A 22381-nucleotide genomic window follows, 5' to 3' on the forward strand; every position below is an offset into this window, starting at 1 on the left:
GTTATTGAAATGTTATCCAATTTCTTACCGGTAGCTTTATTATAAGCCGAAACATATTATTTTTTCCTACTGTGGCAAAACTGTATATTCAAAAATTTTAAAAAAATTCATAAGTATTTCCTAGGATTATATCTTTATGCTGTAAGAAAATTAACAAAATTGTATGTTTAGTTTTCCCGCTTTATACTTGAAAAAAGGAGTTTTTTTGAGTTTTTTCGAAAACGAAAACATGAAGTTTGCTCAAAATTTGTCAAAATACTTCTAGTGATCACATATACCTTCTCAATTTTTTTCAAATTTTTTGAATGTGTAGTTTATTTTTGGGGGGGTTCAGATCAACCTTAACTGTAAGAGTACACTGTATGATTAAAAAGTAACAAAAAAACACAAATTTCTATACTTATATTATATTGGAAAATTATTATACAAAATACCATTAAACATTTCATCTATTACACTAAAATAAAACTCAAAATGCAGATGTCGTAACTCACCAAAGAAACACATGTTCACGAAATTTAAAATACCTATTATAATGAGAAAGACACAAAAAAAGGTTTCATGTTTCATGTGTGATAAACATGATCAAAACAAATAAAATTCTGACATAAACAATACAAAGGATCATTTCAATAAAATGCACAAAGTAATAACGTATTAGATCTACAAAGCTGTTGGGGAATCATACTTAGACTTGTAACTGCCCACAGTATGTCAAAAAATACTTAAAGTTGATTACATATGTATTATTAAATCTACTCTTTAGCTGGGACCTCGATAACTCGAGGTTTGTCAATGATACGAGCAGTTCTGTTGCCTTTCTCGACAATACCAATAATCCATGCTTGATAACCTTCTTGTTTCTCTATATCTTTACAATAGGCAGCAGCTTGCTCACGGGGTAAACATATTAAGAGTCCTCCAGAAGTTTCAGCAGAATGCCCTTGCAATAACTGGAACATATTTCCACATGCTTTAGCTACAGCAGCCATTTTTGCGATGACAGGTAAATTGTGAATGACAAAAGATACTTCGTTTTTCTGGTGAGAGGCCAATGTTTGAGCATGGCCAAGTAGACCAAAACCTGTAATATCAGTAGCTCCGTGAGCGTTGTATTTATGCATCAGTCTACTGGCAATACGGTTGAGGCGAGCCATAGAATCCATAGCACGGTGATAGGCTTTTCTTACATCTTCTTCACTAACAACTAATTTTATTCTATTCCAACGTTCTGGCTGATCCAACCATTGATGGGCGTTGACTGCCACTTGTGTCCCCAAAGGTTTTGTAAGGACCAAAACGTCTCCAACTACTGCATTATCTGGGACAATGTATTCATTTGGCTGACAAACGGTAGTTGCTACTCCACCAATAGTACACCAGGGATTAACAACAGTTTGACCTCCAGTGACAGTTGTGCCTGCTTCAAGAGCTGAGTCTTTAAATCCTCTCATGATCAGAGGAATGACAACATCTCTTTCTTTTTCTGTCATTTTTGTGCTAACTCCCAGTAACATAAGCATATTATCACATTCAGTGACTCCCATCGCATAAAGATCACTTAAAACATTAGCACAAGCAATTTTTCCCATCATGTAGGGGTCATCCACCAATGGATAGAAGAAGTCAGTGGTTTGTACCAAACACAGTCCTCCATGGCGAAGGGGTGTAACCTAAAAAGAACAGATCTCATTAATTTTATTTCAATATTTTCATATCTGACATATTTATTCAGATATTAGAAAAAAGGCATAAGGATTGATTATCAGAAGAAATTTGCTCAATAATTGTCATTTCAGCTGTCACTGGGTACATATTTATTCAGATATTAGAAAAAAGGCATAAGGATTGATTATCAGAAGAAATTTGCTCAATAATTGTCATTTCAGCTGTCACTGGGTACATGTATGTCAGATAAAATTTCATCTGTTATTTTTTAATTGTTGTTGTATACAATATTTTTACGTTGAACTTACGTTTTAACATTGAATGTGTCTCAATAAATTCGATCAACTCATTTTTTGGACGGCTAATACTGAACCACCATATTTTACGCCATTTTTTGCTCCTTTAATCTTACTTCTTAGTTACTTCTAAGTTTATTCTTATTTTTTTTTTCTTTTAGTTTTGGTTGTTCAAATTTGCAGTGTTTGAGTAAATTGTCAAGGACATAGCCCAAAAAAAGAATAAGAAGAATTTGCAGTGTTGCTGGTGCAAATTCTTCTCGTATACATATAACATTTTGAAAGACATTCAAAAATATACATTTGGATTTGTATACGAAATTTTTCATTTGAGTTAACTCATATACGAAAAAATTCAATTGAGTCCAAAAATACGACCCCTGACAAGTACTCCTGGACAGTTAAATCCATGAGGTATAAGAAGCACACACACTCTTGATAAGTTTGTCAGTTCACCATGAATTCTCCAGATTCTCCAGAAGATGATCCGTTTTCTCTCCTAATTTGTTGTAACTTTTGCAAAACTTACAAATGGAAAAAATGCAAACAATGGTGTACACAATGGTTGTCGAAAAGAAATAAATTTGCTAATATCTATTTCCTTAATGAATTAAGATAAGAACCATCGGAGTCAAATATAATGTTTATATGGGATTAAGACACAATAGGGAGCTTGCACATTTTTTTTTATTACATAATAATGTTCAGTTTTGTATAAAAATGAGATTTACAAAATTTCACGCTTCAAAAACTCATAAACTTTAAGAAGTACAAATTTAAAGTCTTTATCTTAAAATAGTTCAAACGACCCGTGACGTCACAGAGTTTAACTATGTGGTTCTGTTTATGGTTATATTTACATATATTCTTCTTCTTCTTTAGTTTATTGGCCTCCACCTACTTGGGTATTTGGCCAGCTCGTCATCGGGAATAAAGGAAAAATATTTATATTCTAATGACATTTATCGTATGTCGTCATAATAATATATACCAGTTTGTTGAGATTGGAGTTTGATACAGTTTTTGAAGGAAAGGAAAGAAGGTTTACTATTGAACATAAAACCATTTTGTAAAAGTACAAATTTTCTATGAATAGTTCAAACAATCAAAGACACTTTTAACGTCACATAACTGTATTTTTTACTGACGTTTATAATGTCTAATTAAAAATTATATATACAGGGTGTTAGTAAATAAGTATGAAAAATTTTAAGGGCTAATTCTACATGAAAAATTAATGCCAGTTTGCTCTATAAACATATGTCCGCAAATGCTTAGTTTCGGAGATACGGGGTGTTGAAATTTTTATTTCAAACTGCCAATTTATTTATTGCTCTAAGACCAGTTGAGCTATGAGAATGAAATTTGGTAAGTTTTAAGAGGTAGTTATTACGAATTTTATGACATACAATTAAGAATTTTGTATTCATCATTGGCGCGCCTACGGGCAATGGTCTGAATTAGTTTAAAGAAAAAAATAGTATGCCACTGAGATATTTCGAATTAGAAATTATTTTTAAATTCCACATCTAATTTATGATAAAAAACCTTTCTTGCCTTTTTTTCATATGATGCACCGTTTTTATGCAGAAAAATAAAACATCTTGGCGCATATTTTTCATTTCTTAATACATCATCAAGAACTATCCAATATAATAATACTAAACTAGAACAATAACAGAAAATATTACTAATACCATTTCAACTAGGTGCAAAGCTGCAAGAAATGTTTAAAATGATCTCCTTTACAGGTAAGAGAAGAATTTTATATTCATCATTGGCGCGCGTACGGGTAATGGTCTGAATTTTTTGAAGAAAAAAATAGTATGCCACTGAGATATGTCAAACTAAAAATCATTTTTGAATTCTTCGTTCAATTGACGACAAAAAATCTTTCTTGCCTTTTTTCATATGCGGCGCCGTTTTTATGCAAAAAAATTAAACATCTTAACGTTTACAAAGTATTTGAACTAAGTTTCTATGCATATGGAAATTACCTCAAATACTTGGTAAGCGTTAAGATGTTTTATTTTTTGTGTAAAAACGGCGCCTCGCATGAAAAAAAGGAAAGAAAGATTTTTTGTCGTAAATTGAACGAGGAATTCAAAAATGATTTTTAGTTTGACATATCTCAGTGGCATACTATTTTTTTCTTAAAAAAATTCAGACCATTACCCGTACGCGCGCCAATGATGAATATAAAATTATTCTGTTATCTGTAAAGGAGATCATTTTAAACATTTCTTGCAGCTTTGCACCTAGTTGAAATCTTATTAGTAATATTTTCTGTTATTGTTCTAGTTTAGTATTATTCTATTGGATAGTTCTTGATGATGTATTAAGAAATGAAAAATACGCGCCAAGATGTTTTATTTTTCTGTATAAAAACGGTGCATCATATGAAAAAAGGCAAGAAAGGTTTTTTATCATAAATTAGACGTGGAATTTAAAAATAATTTTTAATTCGAAATATCTCAGTGGCGTACTATTTTTTTCTTTAAAAAAATTCAGACCATTGCCCGTAGGCGCGCCAATGATGAATACAAAATTCTAAATTGTATGTCAAACAATTCTTAATAACTACCTGCTAAAAGTCACCAAATTTCATTTTCATAGCTCAACTGGTCTTAGAGCAATAAATAAATTGGCAGTTTGAAATAAAAATTTCAACACCCCGTATCTCCGAAACTAAGCATTTGCGGACATATGTTTATAGAGCAAACTGGTATTAATTTTTCATGTAGAATTAGCCCTTAAAATTTTTCATACTTATTTACTAACACCCTGTATATGGATGGCGTTATGCATAACTCGACCAAGCGCCAAAACATAGTTGAGATAAATGGCTTCAAAGTTTTTCGTTTTTTGGTTGCTTAATGGTCGCTTAATGGTAAGTGGATTAATGTCGCTTGGTTTAATTTTGTTTTTCTTAGTAACTGTTAATGTGACAATAACAGGGATTTTTTCCAAGATAGTTTTAGCTATGTGTCACCAGAATCTACTGTTATCTCGATATTAAAGAAATGGCGCTTGGTCGAGTTATGCATAACGCCGTCCATATATACAATTGGTGTAGAATGTAAACATACAACGGCGTGACGTCACGACGCGTTTAGGGGTGGCTGGTATAAGTTTATTTATTTATTTATTTATTTATTTATTTATTCACGGGCAAGCCCTATTCAGATATAAATTTTACAGTGTTCTAAATTATATAACATAATTATACAATTATATAACATTAATGTTAACCAATTATATAACATAAATTATCGTAATATAACATAACAAAGTGGTTTGTGGAAAAATAATTCTATGAGTAATACAGTTACAAAAAAGAATAAGATAACATTAGGTCAGTACAATTACAAACAAAAGATATCACCTAAACCAATTCGGAAATGTTCCAAGGTATAACGGTTTTAAGTTATCTAATACATACAGGTCATGAAACACTAATCACAATACAAAAGCTCTGGCCGAAAATATTAAAAAGTTAGGGAAGAAATTAGGTTTTTAAAGCGGGAAACTGATATATTAAAAATTTCGAGGTTATTTAATGAGTTAGCTAATCGAAGAGTTCTATGAATAAATGTGTTGTAAGAATAATTGAATCTATGAAAAGAGACATAAAAGGTTTGCACCTGCCTAGTCGAACGACTGGGGACAAATAGAGATATTTTGGAGAGAAGTTCGGGGCAGTTACACAGCCCGTTGATAATTTTAAATAAAATAATTAAGTCTCTTTGTTTTCTGCGTACCTCAAGAGGAGGTAAGTTCAGTATGCGGTCTAATACAGAATAGTCATAGTATACATGCATCTTAGTGGCAGTATATCTCAGAAAATTGTGTTGGATAGCCTCAATTTTCAGTTTATGAGTAAAGTAATAGGGGGACCAAATTGTGGAACAGTAATCGAAATGAGATCTAACCAGGGAGAAATAAAGAGATCTAATAGCTGAGATGTTTGTAAAGTCTCTAGTGGTTCTTTTTATAAAGCCAAGCATCTTCATAGACTTCTGTATTGTACTGGAAATGTGTGATTTATAGCTAAGGGCGGAGTCAAGGATCACACCTAGATCCCTAGTTTCAGAGGCAGAATGTAAGGTCAGATTATTTATACTATATTCGAAGATGATTGGATGATGAGTTCGGTGGAAACGAAGAATATGGCATTTGGATGCATTCAAACACATACCATTTTGCACACACCAGTTAGATAGGCGATCAATATCACCTTGTAGACTAAGTGAATCAGCCTCACATGTGATTATTTTAAAACATTTTAAATCATCAGCGAATAACAAAATCATCAGCGAATAACAAAGTTTCACTTACTTGGAAACAGGGTATTAGATCATTGATAAATATATTAAACAACAGAGATGGTATGAGAATAGTGATGATTAACCCTGACAATTTGCGATCTTTGCGTAAGATAGCTCTTGAGCCACTTCAATATAAGGCCATCAACTCCGTATAAATAAAGTTTATGAATCAAGAGCTCATGATTAACTTTGTCGAAAGCTTTGGAAAAGTCAGTATACACAGAGTCAACTTGTAAACCCCTCAAGAGCATCTGTCAAAAAATCAACATATGTTATGAGACCCAATTCTGCTGATTTTTTGGATGTAAATCCAAATTGTTGGGCCCCTATAATTGGCGAGAAGTCATAACTTAAATAATCAGAAATAATGCTCTCAAAAACTTAAGGAATAGCACTAAGAATACAAATGGGACGATAGTTACCTATATCCGATTTTCGACCTGATTTATATATTGGAGTGACATAAGAGTTTTTCCAGTAGTCTGGAAATTCCCCTGTTGATATAGACTTATTAAATATATAAAAAAGTGGGCGCGATAGAATGAAGCTGAATGTTTTAAGGAAAGTGGGGGGAATTCCATCAGGACCAGGACCTTTGTTGGTATTGAGTTCAGACAGTTTTTCGTAGATTTTTGAAATTTCAATGTGATAATTAGACACATTAACCAAAGGTGAAATCTGGGTTACATGCGGATGTAAGGATTGGTTAGTATAGACGGAAGAGAATTGGTTAGCAAAAAGATTAGCAATATCAGTTCCATTGAAGGCAGTACGATCTCCAAGAGTCATTGTATTAGGTATAGCGTTATTTTCCCTTTTACTACTTACAAATTTCCAAAAGGATTTAACGTTATTAACAATAGAATATTCGGTACGTTGAATGTAATCAGCATAACACTGTCTTGATAAAAATTTACATCTAGTTCTTAAGTTACTAAATGCTGGATAACTTTCTGGACACCTTGTGCTCTTATATATCTTGTGCACTGATTTCTTCTCGTGAAGCAACTTCTTCAGCTAAGAGGAGTACCAGCATGGATATTTCTTATCACAGATTTTTTTTAGCGGAACAAAATGATCGATGATGGAATAAAAAATGTCGTAAAATACAGAAACCATGTCAGAGAGCTCTTTTCCTTGAAGTGCACCATCCCAATTAATTGCTTCAAGGGATGAACGAATTGCTGCATAGTCAGCATGAACAAAGTCATAATAATACTCTTCACCAGATGAATGATCATTTGTGATTTTGAGTGGCAAACTGCATTCAAGCGTAGGATGATGTGTGTCCACTGGAATTAAAGTGTCGATAGCCTTCAATACATCAATACCCAATGGAGATAAAATGAGATCAAGCGTAACCCCTCTATCGTTGGTTATTTCGTTGGTCTGGAAGAGATTGAAAAAAGCACAGATATTGGATATAGTTTCAATAGAATCAGCTTCAGATTGTGTAGCTGTAGGCTGAGGAGAAGCAACGGAACAATAATCATCGACATCCCAAACTGCAGATGGAAGATTAAAATCACCCAATAGAAAAAGGTTTGCTCTATCGTATTGCTCGCTTATAGTGATAAGCTGTTCAAAGTACGATTGGCATAAAGTAGCTATGTATTCCTCCTCAATGAAGTATCAGCAGATTGCTTATGTATAAATGAACACTGGCTAGTATCTGAGGAACTATTTTCAATTAAAATTAAGAACTACAGAATTATTTCTGGCTTTGCAAGGACTGTGGGCTCTCATGGGGGTGTAAGTATATATATTAAAGAAACCTTTGATTCTGTTTCATTAAATCTTGAAAGTTTGTCTCTTGAAAAACATTGTGAAATAACAGGTGTACATTTGGTAAAATTTGATATTCAACTTGTCACTGTGTATCGTACCCCAGATGGTGATTTAAATCAATTCTTCAATACAATGTCAAAAGTTTTCAAAAAGTTAAATACAAATAAACCTCTTATTATAACAGGGGATTTCAATGTGCACTTCAATGAAAGGGATATTGCAGCCCTGGATCTGTGCAATTTCTTTAGATCCTATAACCTCAAAAAATCAATAAAATTTAACACCCGTTATAATAGATGTCTTGATAACATATTTACAAATATTAATAGTACCATGTTGCAATCCGAAGCTGTTGATCTTTCACACACTTCAGACCACAAAGGCATATTGTTTAAATGTGAAGTGTCCCAAACTACTTCTAAATCTAGAATAAGCTACAGGCCCATTACAGAGATGGGACTGGCCTCTTTAAATAACAATCTTTGCTTACAAAATTTTGAATTTATTGATAATGAATGTATTGATGTGGACTCAAGGTTTAAAATGTTTATCGATATTTTAACGCAGGCAATAAATCTGTCTTTTCCTGAAAAATCTAGGCTTGTTGAGCAAGGTAAACAATGTAAAAAAAATTCTGGGTTTAATGATGATTTGAAACTTATGAGGGAGAAACTACAATTTTTGACATCTTTAAATAAAAGTGACCCCGTTTTAGTGACAAAGAAAACACTCTCAGAATATAGGAAAAAATACAGACATGCTATACATAAGGCAAAGATTAAATCTAATGATGATTTTATATTAAACTCTAACAACCGTCAACAGGCTATGTGGTCCCTAATAAACTCAAGATGTAAGAATTTACCAATAAAAAATTCATCACTCAATGCAAATAGTTTTAATGATTTCTTCTGTGGTATTGCTGAAAATGTAATAAATACACTTAATCATACTGACCAATCATTCAATACATACCTTAGTTTTATACCACATGCTCCTTCATTCGCCTCTAATCATTGCTCCTTCAGATTTGAGCCAACAAATTTGGAGGAAGTTGTAAAAGCAATTGAAGAATTAAAAAATAGTCAGAGCAAGGACCCGGATGGAATGAACACAAAAATAATCAAGGCAATTAAACACAACATTAGCTTACCTTTAACTAAACTAATAAACTACTCAATTTCATCCTGCATTTTTCCTTCAGTGTTTAAAACTGCGAAAGTCATACCTCTCTTTAAACGTAAAGGTTCGGCTGATGATCATAATAACTTTCGTCCAATTTCTCTTTTGCCAATTCTTTCCAAAGTGTTTGAGAGAATCCTAAAGAAGCAGATCAATGACTATTTTGAATCTAATCGGCTTTTTGCAGTGCAGCAATTTGGATTTAGAAAAAACAAAACAACAACACTTGCTATCGATCATTTTACAGGCAGTATTTTGGAAGGATTTGAAAACTTTCTTGATACCCTTGCCTCGTTCCTTGATCTTACTAAAGCTTTTGATTGTGTCACTCATAGTATTCTTCTTAAAAAATTACATGCCTATAATTTTCATCCTATGTCTATTCAATTGATTGAGTCTTATCTATCAGATAGATTTCAATATGTGTTTTTTAACCAGCTTAAATCTGATAAAAAACCTTTGATGTATGGAGTGCCTCAAGGGTCAGTTCTAGGTCCAATATTATTTCTCATTTATACAAATGACTTGGGATTTTCACAAGAGGGCCCGGTAAGCACAGTCCTATTTGCTGATGATACTACATGCTATCAAAGTTACCACCCTTCCCAAATCAGTGATATTGATCTTGAGACCACAGAGAGCAATTTGTTCCAATGGTTTTTGGCAAATCGTCTCTCTCTCAATAACTCAAAATCACAAACAGTGAACTTTACCCTAAGACATAACACCATTACACATCCCATTTTAACAGATTGTTCACAGGAAGCTAAATTTCTTGGTGTTTATCTTGATCAGGGACTCACTTGGGAACGGCACATACTGAAACTTTCCCAAAAGCTCTCAAGCCAACTCTTTTTATTTAGAAACCTATCTAAGGTTACCTCCGTTCAAACCCTTCTTACATCATATCACAGCAACTTTCACTCACGACTAACTTACGCAATCCTTTCCTGGGGACACTCTTGCCATATAGATAAGGTGTTTGGTCAGCAGAGAAAGTGTATTCGCATAATCACAGGTCAGGGTTATCGGGACGATTGTAGGCAGTCTTTCAGAAACCTGAGGATTCTCACACTACCTTCTGTGTACATTATGCAGTGCCTGTTGTATGTTCATCAAAATGTAGATCTGTATAAAACACAACAGCATACTTATCAGACTAGAAATCATGATGCCCTTGTACCAGACTTCAGTCGACTTGAGAGGACCAGAAATGGAACCAGATACCTAGCATTGAAATTTTATAACTGTATACCAATATCTATTAAAAGTCTTGATTTTAACCAATTTAAGAGACAAATTAAAAATTATCTTCTGATGGGTGCTTTCTACTCATTTGAGGAGTACTTCAGATCTAAATTTTGTTTTGTCCTGTAATTTAATTAGTGTTTAGTTTTTAAATTTTAGTAATAGGTTTTTTTTACTGAAGTACTGTCAACTTTTAATGTAATTTTAGACAATTTTAATTATTGCTGACCTGTAAAAGTACATTTGTACATTATTACCAATAAATACTCTACTCTATAGATTTAGGTGGAAAATATACTGTACCGATTATAGATTTGTTATTAAAGAGAACAAACAACTGTTCAATCGAAGGTTCAGACTGAATTTGATAAGAAGGAATCGAGTTCTTAATGGCAATCAACACTCCCCCACCTCTACTGAAGACACTGGAGTCCTTAGAGCGGTCAGTTCTGTAGATGTTGTAGTTGAGAAGCCCAAGTTCAGCATCCGTAATTTCAGGTGTGAGCCAGGTTTCAGTTAAGATAATGATATCATAGGAACAGTTGCTGACATTCAAGCTGAGGTCAGACAGTTTAGTTCTTAGTCCTCTAACATTTTGGTAATAAAGTATAGGGCTGCCCGGTTTTAGTTTTTTTTTACAGATTTTCGGTGTATTGTTGAAGTACTTAATAGTTAAATTTTGCTCACCAGCCTGTTGACACACTCTAAGTTCGTTTTTCACTGAATCGAGTTGCTTTTACTGATAGGGAGTTTGATCAGATAGGAAAAATATTTTATTTGCCTGGCCTAATTTAACTTTGTTTCTTAAGATTTGATGCACTTCACGAGCCGAGGAAAGAACGACTTTAATTGGTCTATGTCCGTTTTTATTCTTCTTCCCAAAACGAAAGATATGTTTACTGTTGACACTTATCGCACCTTCACTCGCTCCAGATAAAAGTGTTTTTATTTGATTAATATCCTCAGTTAAAGTTGATGGCTCTGGGAGATTGAAGATAAGTAAATTATTTGACCTTTTTTGGCGTTCGTGTAGCTCATTTATGATGTCATCGGTTACTGGAAAGTTATTCTTGTTATCTTTTAGTATCTGGATTTCAGCTTTGAGTAAGGTGACTTCGCACTTCAGGTTTTCAACTTCTCTTAGAATTTTGGGCACACTTTTGAATGACAGTCGGCAATCAGAACAAAAGTAGAACAGCGTTCTCTTCTGGATTACAACAGCTCGAAGTTCAGAAGCACTTAAGCCAGTACATCCTTCGGTCGGATGAAGAATAATATGACAGCTGTCACAAGCCACTGATTTATCACTGATATCTTCATTGCACTTTGAACACTTATTTGCAGCCATAATGCCAATTTCACTGGGCTAATATAATGTGAGTAGATCAGTGCTAATATTCCTGGACTAATAAACCTATCACCTCAATTAAGTTCTTATCAGTGGGCACTTTTTTGGCTTAATTAGTATCTTTTTATAAGGAGTATACACAATAGATGAAATAATATTATCAAATATTGATTGGACTTGCAAACAAAAACAAGAAAATTAATCACTTCAATGAATGTAGATACATTTGAAGAACAATACCCAAAAAGAACGAAAATTTTGGATAAGTTTAAACCACTTTAAATCCAATAATTCGAGCAGAGATCAAAAAACACTGTTTAACTTGACTAACGACTTCAATGTTGAATTGTTAGTCGTCTTTAGGGGCCAAGCGAAAGACAAACCAAACTTTTTTATCTTTGATACAGGTTCTAAATTATATTCTGTTGTGATTTATACCAATTTTTAATCGAATTTAAAATTGTATGCAAGTTTCCTATTGATTGTAATTGTAATTACATTTTTCATTATTGTTTGACATTTTGATGTCCACTCCAGAAATTGTTTTTAACACATTGAAGGACAGTGCGTCAAATGTATAAGCTACATCAATGGAAATTAGATGTCTATAGACGTTCCACCCGTCAATGTGTTAAAAGAAAAATCATGTTTACAGAACTTTTTAAAATATTGTACAACAGTGTACAAGTTGCTATCACTTGAATCTCTCTTGATTAAAAAGAAAGATCGACAAGTGGGAGCAACTATATCATCTTAAGAAGTCTTAAGAGCAAATACTGAGAGAGAATTTTTGTATTGCATTGTATAATATTACAGATTAACTTTTTGTATAGATAACTTTTTGTATTGCATTTGTTATAGATAACTTTTTGTATTGCTTTGTATAATAATACAGATTATCTTTTTGTATTGTAGATAGTCATAAATTGTTATAAATTTATAGTTCAATATTATTGTAATTGAAAGTGAAACCTCGTATCTCATTTTTTTTTTCGAAAATGACATTTTGGTGTTTTTAGTTTAAAAACCTTGTATCTCACGATTTACAACTGTTAGAAAAAATCCAAATACACTAGACTATTTTCTACAGCCGAAAAAAGAAACCACATATATCAACTGCTCTCTTGATTTAGTGTGAATACCACGTATATTTATAACCAAGACTTTGGTACTAGTTTGGAGTATTTGTTTGAGAGATTCGATTTGGAGAAATGTTTTTTGTGAACAGTCAAAGGTAGTCCTGCGTACAGAAACATTTTATGAACCTTAAATCAAAAGATTTGTACTGTATCAACCTAATATTTGGAGGTGTGCAATATGTTCTGAAAAATGAAAACCTCGTAAATAATAATGAACACAATCTCATTTAAGATCAAAAACACGTATATCAAGATATACGAGGTTATCATGGTTACTTGGGCAAGGGCTCTATATACTGCAAGGATATTTACGTGTTTTTCATAGTTAATATTTGTATTTCCAATTTAATAGCAACATTTAACACTTTTAGCTCTAGGCCAATATCAGATATTTGTCTCAATGTGCTCGAATTAAAAATATGTAGCGGTAATTTTTGTTTTTAGGTTATATTATGCAGAAAATCAGTTTTTTGCCTCCTGTAAAATTGTAGTTTAATGAGATACGAGGTTTTCACACTAAGCCATCGTTTTATATTTCCCCGATTTAAGTTGATATAGGCAACTCAAATTACATGGCTTGTCAAATTTTCCTGCCCATTCTCTGTCTCTCTCTAGGACCTCTCTCTTGTATCGTGGCCACATTAATTTTCTTCGTGCCTATTCCATCCGTATTGACAGTTCATTGGGCTGGCCTAATATTCTGTGGATCATGGGTGCAAAGCCCAAAAAACATAAATAGTTAAATAATAACAATAAAAAAATATAATAATAAAAAAATAGTTTGCAATCCAACACTCTTATAGCGCATGTAAGGAATGCAAGAAGAACAACAAGAAGAAAGAGTTGTAGGTCAGGCCCCTATTCAGGGAGCCCACCTTGTATTCAATGACATTATTATTCTAAGGTACCTAAATGATATAATTTTGAAACAGGCATCATCTAATTAACCCATTCGCTGCGGATTGTGCACCAGCATGTGATATGGTTCAGTTAGGTGCTGTGCAGCAGAATGGCTTCTAGTTGAGTTCTATTCTCTTAGATAAACAGCTAATGGGTTAAGAGCCTTTAACCCTTAACTACAGAGATCCGGTATTTTTTACCGGCGGGCATTACCAAAATGTGGGTTTCGTGGTAACCTCACCACTTACAAGTTCATGTGTCTCTGTACCTCTCGGGTTGTTTGTATAACAATGCTAGACAAAGCGTGTAGGGTGTGTTGTCATTATTTTCTTTTCTAGCATACATCAAAAATCTTAACCGGTAAAAATTACCGGATGTCTGTTTTAAGTAAGTATTTTTATATGAGTACTATATTTGTAAATCTGAAATGTTTATATTATTTTTTTGTGTTTTTAGGGAAAAAAGTAAAGAAATGAACTGTGGAAGTCATCCTGGACCTTCAATGAAGGTTAAATTTGAAGATAAAAATTTTGAGGCCACTTTGCAAAAATGGAATTGCCATTTAATTCTGTGATAATTTTACCCCTTGCATATTTTTTCTCATGCATGTAAAAATTTTCGTAAATGCTATTTTATGTTTCCTTTGACATTCTATGTTACATTTATTTGTTAAAAAAAAGTCTAAATTTTTGTCCCTAGCATTTACGGCCGTTTGTTTCAATAGACCAAAAATGTCACCAAAATTTTCGTTTCAACAGATTATTCTTTAAAAAATCTTGTATTATATCATTAAAATCACTCATTTTACCATTTTTCCCATATCTAGAGACTCCAGAAAAACACATAATGCATATTTTTTTGTTTTTTATTATTAACTTTATATTTTGACTCATAATGACCCATAAAAAATACCAAAAATACCGGGGATCTGTAGTTAGGTGGTAATATTGGGATGTCTGTAGTTAAGGAGGGGGTATGGTTTGAAATCAACATATCAAGCACATTTTTGTGAATTTTTTTCGAAACTATGGTAGAATTATTTTATTTTTAAATTAAATAAACACATTAAGTACAATTCAAAGAATATTTAAGAACAAATTCTATCCAAAATATTGAAAAATAAGCCATTGGCGACAAATTTTGGCAGGCAGCTCAAAAAAAATGGATTTTGCGGTGGACATCAGAACTCATCACTGGATTATACGAAACAAAAAATTCAAAAAGATTTTATTAGGTTATGAGTTTCACGAGGTAACAACGTCGAGTTTTTTTATTTTTAATGATTTTTGAATTTTTGGTATCGCTCAAAAATCAAAAATACGAAATTTTTGATAAAAATTTTGTGAAAACCAACAGATTTAATATTGTTGAACAAAAAATAAGCACAAAACGAAAAATATCTCGACGTTGTTACGTCACGAAATGTCTAAAGAAAATCTGTGCAAAATATCAGGTAGATCGGCCAAGTAGTTTTTCAGTTACAATGTCCACCGCATTTGAAAAAGCAGTTTTGAGAAAAATGCGTTTAAAGTTTTGACAACTGCATCTTCATCTTCTTATTTGTCTGCCAAATCGTAAAGTGATGAACATTGGAATGTTTTTTAAATTGGGGAGTAATCTACAAAAGAGAAGGCGAACAGTTGTTTAACGTTTCTCACTACACTCCGGCGTGCTGGCGCGAAGCCGCGGCAAAGCGAGTCGAAGGTAGGGATATTCAACACCCTGTATCTCTGGTAATTTTACTCCGATTATTTTGAAATTTTCAGAGAGTATTCTTGAAAGTATGCACTTTTATTTGAAATAATAAAAAAAATTAAATAATTCAAATCATACCCCCTCCTTAAGGGTTAATGTTTGTAGTGGAAAATCAAACAAAAAATCAAAAATCTAAACATTTTGACACATATATCAAAATTGTAATATTACAATATGCAATATGGCATTCAAATCATAAAAAAATATATACATTACACTTCTTAAACAAAAATTCTGAAACTATAGAAACGAGTTGATAAAATAAGAGCCAATCAAAACAATGCACTCGTTGTGATAGATGTTGAGCGAGATATTTTTATAAAAATGGAAGCTTATCATGTTGTAAACCATGTAATAATTATATTTCAAGTAAAAAGATCATACTGCATCTGTACAATCATATGTTACTTTGTACTTACTACTCAAGAGACGCAAACATAAATATTGTGTTAGTACAATGACAATGTATTCTTACCGAACAATCAAGGCCGATTCCAATTCGCGGAATTGCCATATGCATAAAGTGAGCATGTTCATGTTCTGCCGAATTATAATCCTGTTGGAGCCCCTCTACAAGTTTGTTAAGTACTTCTTGGGGTACTTTGCATCCACGGCCCTTCAAATCGGCGAATCGCGTCAATCTGAAACTAGCTTCCAAATCATGGGCCAAAGGGTCGAACGGCCGGCGTAATGCTAGAGTGTTGGGATTTCCTCCTAACTCTAGCTGGACAGCCCCAAGAGCATCTTGTTGAACTTGTGTTACTTGATAATCGCCCATACCGGCTTTTCGAATTTTAACGAAAATGCACCCGTACTACCGTGTTAAAAACACTGGCTCACAAGAGCGTTTCTCAAACAATCGCAAGACGCTTATAAAATGGCGACCGCGAAGCTGCTGTACTAAAATCATGGCGCATGACTACACGCGACCAATTTCTTGATTGGTTGAAATTTTGTCTGTTATTATGCAGGAGGTTGTCAAAATTTTTGGTCTCCTCACTATAAAATTACAATATTTCTTTTATTATCAAACATTCAGCTATCAAAATTGATTTCAAATCTAACAAAATTACCATTTGATGTATCTACATAGTTTTGAAGGACAAAATCAAGCGATATTACTTTTAAATATTTATTGATTTTTTCAATGTTTGAATATACTTCAGAAACCCGGGAACATTTACGACTAAACGGATAGTAGTTACAGTGTTGCCAGAATAAATTTTGAATGCTTGGTATGTTTAATTTCTTTCCTAAACCGCCGACATCTTATAGAATTATAAATTTCAGTAATATAATTTAGTAAATAACGTCAGGTAAATGTGACAGTTTTTTGTTTAATAGACATTTTAAGCTCCTATTAAATAAATATTGTGGGTGTACAAAATACGGCAATGGTGCATTTAGTAACTTTTGTTTTATGTGCCTTGTGATTGGTGACAGTGATTTTTTTATTTATCTCTTTCTAACTCTATTTTTATTCTTCTATTTTATTATTTTTGTTGAGAGTTTGTGAATTTTCGAGTTTAGAATTTTTGGCGTATCGAAATCAAACTTGTGTATTGTATTATTTTGTACAATACATGCCAATACTTAAAATTTATTTATATAAGGTAATAAAGCAGTCCTGAATTAACATTTTAGCTTTACGCAAGCAAAAAGCTTGAATAAGTTATATTCCGGTAATCTGTAACAACCTCATTATGAGTGAATATATAGACGATACTATATTAAATATGGTAAAAAACCTTAAATCCACTCGTGACAAATCAAGAAATAATTATGAATTTGCCTCCCTTAAACGCTCACTCAGCTCATCAAACTCGAATGAGAGCAGTATTGAAGAAGCAACCCCAATCAAGAAGATGAAACAAGACCGTAAGTTTGATCTATCCTATGTAGGTTCGCCAAGGGAAATGAACAGATTGAGAGTAGATTTATTAGAAGCCAGAAATATTATTAAGAGCTTAGAGACCCGAGTCACCCACATGCACACTGTAAGACAACAAATGCAGATGATGTTTGAAGATGAAAACAAAACCTTAAAACGCCAATGCGAATATGATAAGAAAACGATTGAGGAATTGGAAAATCAACTACAAACAGTACGAAAAAGAGAAATCGATTTAAAACATGAACTTTCTGAGGTAAGTACATAATACCTAATTTTTAAACACTAATGTAATGCATATTGTTTCATTCTAATATGCTATGCAGAATATATATAAAATATTTATGTATGGTATACACTCTAACGAACACAGGTATTACTAGGTTTCGCAAGAAGTACATTGGGTGTCCCATGAAAATCCTATTGAACTATAACACCTCTATAACAAGGCATATTTGCTTATAATGAGGGAAAGTGAGATTGAAGAACATGTTTCTTTGCCCATTTTGGAGTGCTGATGGCTACAAATATATACCCCAGCTGGCTGTATACAGAGAAGTGCCAGTGAAACAATATTTAGCATCTTATATTGCTCGGAAAGGCTTCAATAAGTCACGTAATGTTTTAGAAAACTAGACTATATTCGTATGTATGCACAATGTTATTGTTGTCTGATATGACAAGATCAGCTTATAACAAGGTAATTAGTCTGCCATTTCAGTTCTCGTTATAGAGGGGGTCTACTGTACTTATATTTTCTTATCTCTCTACTGTACTATTGTCTTCTCTGTCAACCATTTTCCATCTACTTTTTATCGGTTAAAAATGAAGTAACCCTCATCTAAAGCATCATAAAATTGTAGGGTAGGTTGTCCTTTTTTTATTTTATGAAGAATAAAGTGCAATGCATTTCCTTCTTTGTGGCATTGTTCCTTCTAAGAATGTGAGAAAGGCCAATAAAATTATCCCTTCTGTATACAGTTCTGTGACCTTGACAACTGTGTACAGTTCTTTGATTTCATCAGTGCCATCCTAACAGTCAAATTTTCTGTTTCAGAACAGTCTGTTTAAGAAATTTTTGCTACCGTAAAATTGTGTTCGGCTCGTTTTGTTTTTAGATTTTAATTTAGTAATTAGCTTTTTATTTTTTAATACGGCCAGATGTAGTACTAAAAGGAAGTACTACATACTTTCATTTTTGTCTATCTCCTTTATAACGTCACTCTGATATAGCGTCATTTTTTTACTGGACCCTTCAATGACGCTATAAGCAAGTTCCACTGTATTCCTTTACTTACTTCAAAATAGCTAACAATAAGCAAGAAGTTCATTGATGCGCTGCTGGTACATTGATTTCTAATATATTACATACTTTTAATTTTAGAAGAATAAAAAATATGATATGTTGAAAATCACAACAAGTGAAGAAGTTCAGAAACTTGAAAGTAGTCTACTGGATGTAAAAGAAGAGTCAAGGCAAATGGAATCTGAAGAAAATGGTATTGTTCCAACTTTGGAGAGAAAAATTCGGGAATTAGAAACAATGTTGGAGGCAGCAGAAGAAGATGCTGAAGCTCATAAAAAGCTAGCAGATGAATTAGGTAATATTTAAATTTTCTAAATGATTTATAAATAAATCTTCCAGCACTGTACTTTACTATAATATACAGAGTGGGCCAAAGAAAACAGTCCAAATCGATATTTGCAATATTTATTAGATTTTAAGGAAATGAGGAAACAGGTCGATTTTTGATCTAAGGGAGACACATTTTTTACGGTACATACATTTGTCAACTCCCCCTCTTCCATTTCCCCCACCCCTTATTTTTAAATAGGGAATAGGGGTCGTGTGCTAGCTCATTTAAAAGGTTCAATTCTCTATTTATTAATATAAACATTAACATCATTATTTATACAGGGTGTCCAAGAAAAAATATTTTAATTAAATTAATTGACGTAAAAAGTCTAAAAAATTGACTGTCACAAAAGAGAAAAAAATGTTTTTTGATAAATAAACATTGCTTTTCGCTTAATTTCAATGTTCCAGCTGCCACCCATCTGCCTCTTGGTAGGTTGAATATTGAATTTAAGCGAAAAACAATATTTATTTGTCAAATAAACATTTTTCTCTGTTTTCTGTCAGTAGTAGAATGTATTTTCAGTTAAATAAATTGCATACATTCTTCTTTTTGTGTCAATTAATTTAATTCAAAATAATTTTTCTTGGACACCGAGTATAAATAATTATGTCAATGTTAATATTACTGGATAGAGAATTGAATAACCTTTCAAATGAGGTAGCACACGACCCCTATTCCCTATTTAAAAATAAGGAGTGGGGGGAAATGGAAGGTAGGGGGTTGACAAATGACAGATGTATGTACCGTAAAAATATGTCCCCTATTAGATCAAAAATTGACCTGTTTCTTCATTTCCTTAAAATCTAATAAATACTGCCAAATATCGAGGTGGACTGTTTTCTTTGGCCCACTCTGTATATAAGTAAATTACCAGCGAATGGTTCTAATAAGGAAGTTTCAGATTTAAATTAGTGTATATTATTTTTAATAATGTATTCTGTATCTAGGACTATCCTATTTCCTTTTCATTATACAGTGCGTCCATAAAGTAACGCATAAATTCATTATTAGCTAATTTAACAACATTATAAGAAATTCCCGAAACAGGTCGTTTTTCATTTTTAAATTACGATTTTTTTTTATTTTGTTTTTAATTTTTTTTGTTTGATTTAATTTTATTTTTTTTTATTTTGATGTATTTAGGAGAAGGTTTTAAAACAAAATACATAAATTTTTTTTCTTAATTATTTTTGATTTTTTAGAAAATTGCCGTTACATATATGTAACCCTAGGAAGATATAGGAGCAAACATATTTAAAATATTTCCGATTATAAATTTCAAAATAAAAAAACAAATACAACTAGATAAATGAAAAATCATAATCAAGTTATTGTAGATAAAAATCTATGTTGCACTTGATGCACACTCCCACATTGCACTTGCAACCCATGGTATGCACATATGAACTACAGCATTCATCTGCAAAACGTCTCCTTTTTCTTATCAAGAATATAGGTCAGGAGATGATCAATCTGTCATATCTTATATCTACGACTACTTTGGACGAATATGGCCTGCCTGCATCTTTTGGTTTGGTACCATATTTCGTAAGATACGATGTTACTAGATACCTTCGAAATTCTAGTTGTGGCATAGGATCATAGGATCTATTATGTCCAGTTATGTCCAGCTTCAATGTAAATAGACCATTATGTCCATAGTTATGTCCAGCATCAATGTAAATATACACCACCATCATTTTTTAGAGCAAATTCCTACTTGGTATCTAGCTACATTCTGGTCCATAAGATCAACTTCAACTTTCCTTTCACTAGTTTTTTAGCTTTTGCTGATGATCTGGAAGGCTGAGCCTTGTCAATATTATTATATATTTCGAAATCTCTTTCACTATTTCGTAAAACAGGTTCAACAGGTGCTCTTAGCATTCTTTTGGACAGCCTGTGAAAATCATTATATTCTTCATCACCAAACTCCTCGTCTGTAAGCACATTCAATTCTGGGGTTTCAGCACTTATATATAGCATCAACTTCTTAAGTTTCAACTCATCGTCTCCAGTGTTTTTGAAGAGAAAATTCTTTTCTGGAACAAACCATACGTTACAATTCGAAAAGTTCCGATTTTTGCTCCCATATATTCTTAGCGTTACATATATGTAACACCAAAAATTAAAGGTATTTTTACAAAACCAGGATAAAGTTTCTAAAAATTTATATTATCAATAAGAAAAGACACTAATTTATTCTTAATTGAAAACACTTTAAACAAAATATAATAACAAAAGAATAGTAAAAATATACTTAACTTGAGATCCATTTTTACCATAAATAATAAACAACGTCACATAAAACACTCAACTAAATAAACAGGTTAGATCAAATCCTCCAACCAACTCCCGAAAACTAGTAAACAAATGTCCCTTGAAAGACTTGCATCATCATCTAGTTAAAATTAGAATCACTTCCCGAATTTAAGGCTTAAGATTTTAGCGGTTTCTGCGTTACATATGTAACGCTAGGAGCTTAAGGGTTAATTCTCTATTCAGTAATATAAACATTAACATAATTATTTATACAGGGTGTCCAAAAAACATTTTTGTAAATTAAATTAATTTACACAAAAAGAAGAATATATGTAATCTATTTAATTCCAAATACATTTTTAATTCCAAATACATTTTACTACTGTCAGAAAATAGAAAAAAAAAATTCTTTAAAAAATAAACATTGATTTTCGATTAAATGAAATGTTCAAACAGGTGGATGGCAGCTTTAACATTGAATTTAAAGTTGGATTTATAGTTTGACGTAGCGTAGACGTAGACGCAACGGAGACGCACTGGAAAAGATCAACACCGAATTTTGTGTACTCGTGTTTATAGATGAACGCAAGCGCCTGACGGAACGTAAGAGAAACGTAACGTAACATAAGAGATGACCAACTTTCATCTTTTACAGTGCGTTTCTTCCGTCTGGCCAATCATAAGGCAGAATTTTGTTCTGTCACTCAAAGTGGACCCGCCCCGCCCCCTCATTCCTTGTGTTGTGTAAAAAGTTGATTGTCAACATATTCGAATTTTGTTAATTATTTGTTAATACAATGGATGTTAAGTTATTAATTTAATAAAAATATATCATAGAGTCATTTCAATATTTCAGATAAATATGAGTTGTTTATTAGCCTAATTCGTGGTTATCCACACATATTATACGATAGGTAAATCCAATAAACATTTAAA

At 32.5% G+C, this 22381-nt stretch overlaps 2 protein-coding genes across 3 annotated transcripts in view; one reads left to right on the forward strand and one right to left on the reverse strand.

Moving 5' to 3' along the window:
• Window positions 1-391: 391 nt before the first annotated feature.
• LOC114347513 (inactive selenide, water dikinase-like protein) lies at window positions 392-16545 on the reverse strand. Its single transcript, XM_028298210.2, has 2 exons — window positions 16128-16545; window positions 392-1673 (listed from the first exon to the last, which is right to left on the reverse strand). The coding sequence occupies exons 1-2, from the start codon at window positions 16428-16430 to the stop codon at window positions 756-758; spliced, it is 1221 nt and encodes a 406-aa protein (XP_028154011.1). The 5' UTR covers window positions 16431-16545; the 3' UTR covers window positions 392-755.
• A 589-nt stretch (window positions 16546-17134) lies between these two features.
• The window catches only part of LOC114347497 (mitotic spindle assembly checkpoint protein MAD1), a 44842-nt gene continuing 39595 nt past the window's right edge, over window positions 17135-22381 (forward strand). The window contains exons 1-2 of one of the 2 annotated variants that reach the window (XM_028298201.2): window positions 17135-17799; window positions 18928-19144. In XM_028298201.2, the coding sequence (XP_028154002.1) occupies window positions 17356-17799; window positions 18928-19144 (661 nt within the window). In that variant the 5' untranslated portion in view covers window positions 17135-17355. The remainder of the gene's footprint in view (window positions 17800-18927; window positions 19145-22381) is intronic. The other variant, XM_028298194.2, reaches the window with a different exon arrangement.

Source organism: Diabrotica virgifera, chromosome 4, assembly GCF_917563875.1.
Source record: "Diabrotica virgifera virgifera chromosome 4, PGI_DIABVI_V3a".
Taxonomy (NCBI): domain Eukaryota; kingdom Metazoa; phylum Arthropoda; class Insecta; order Coleoptera; family Chrysomelidae; genus Diabrotica; species Diabrotica virgifera.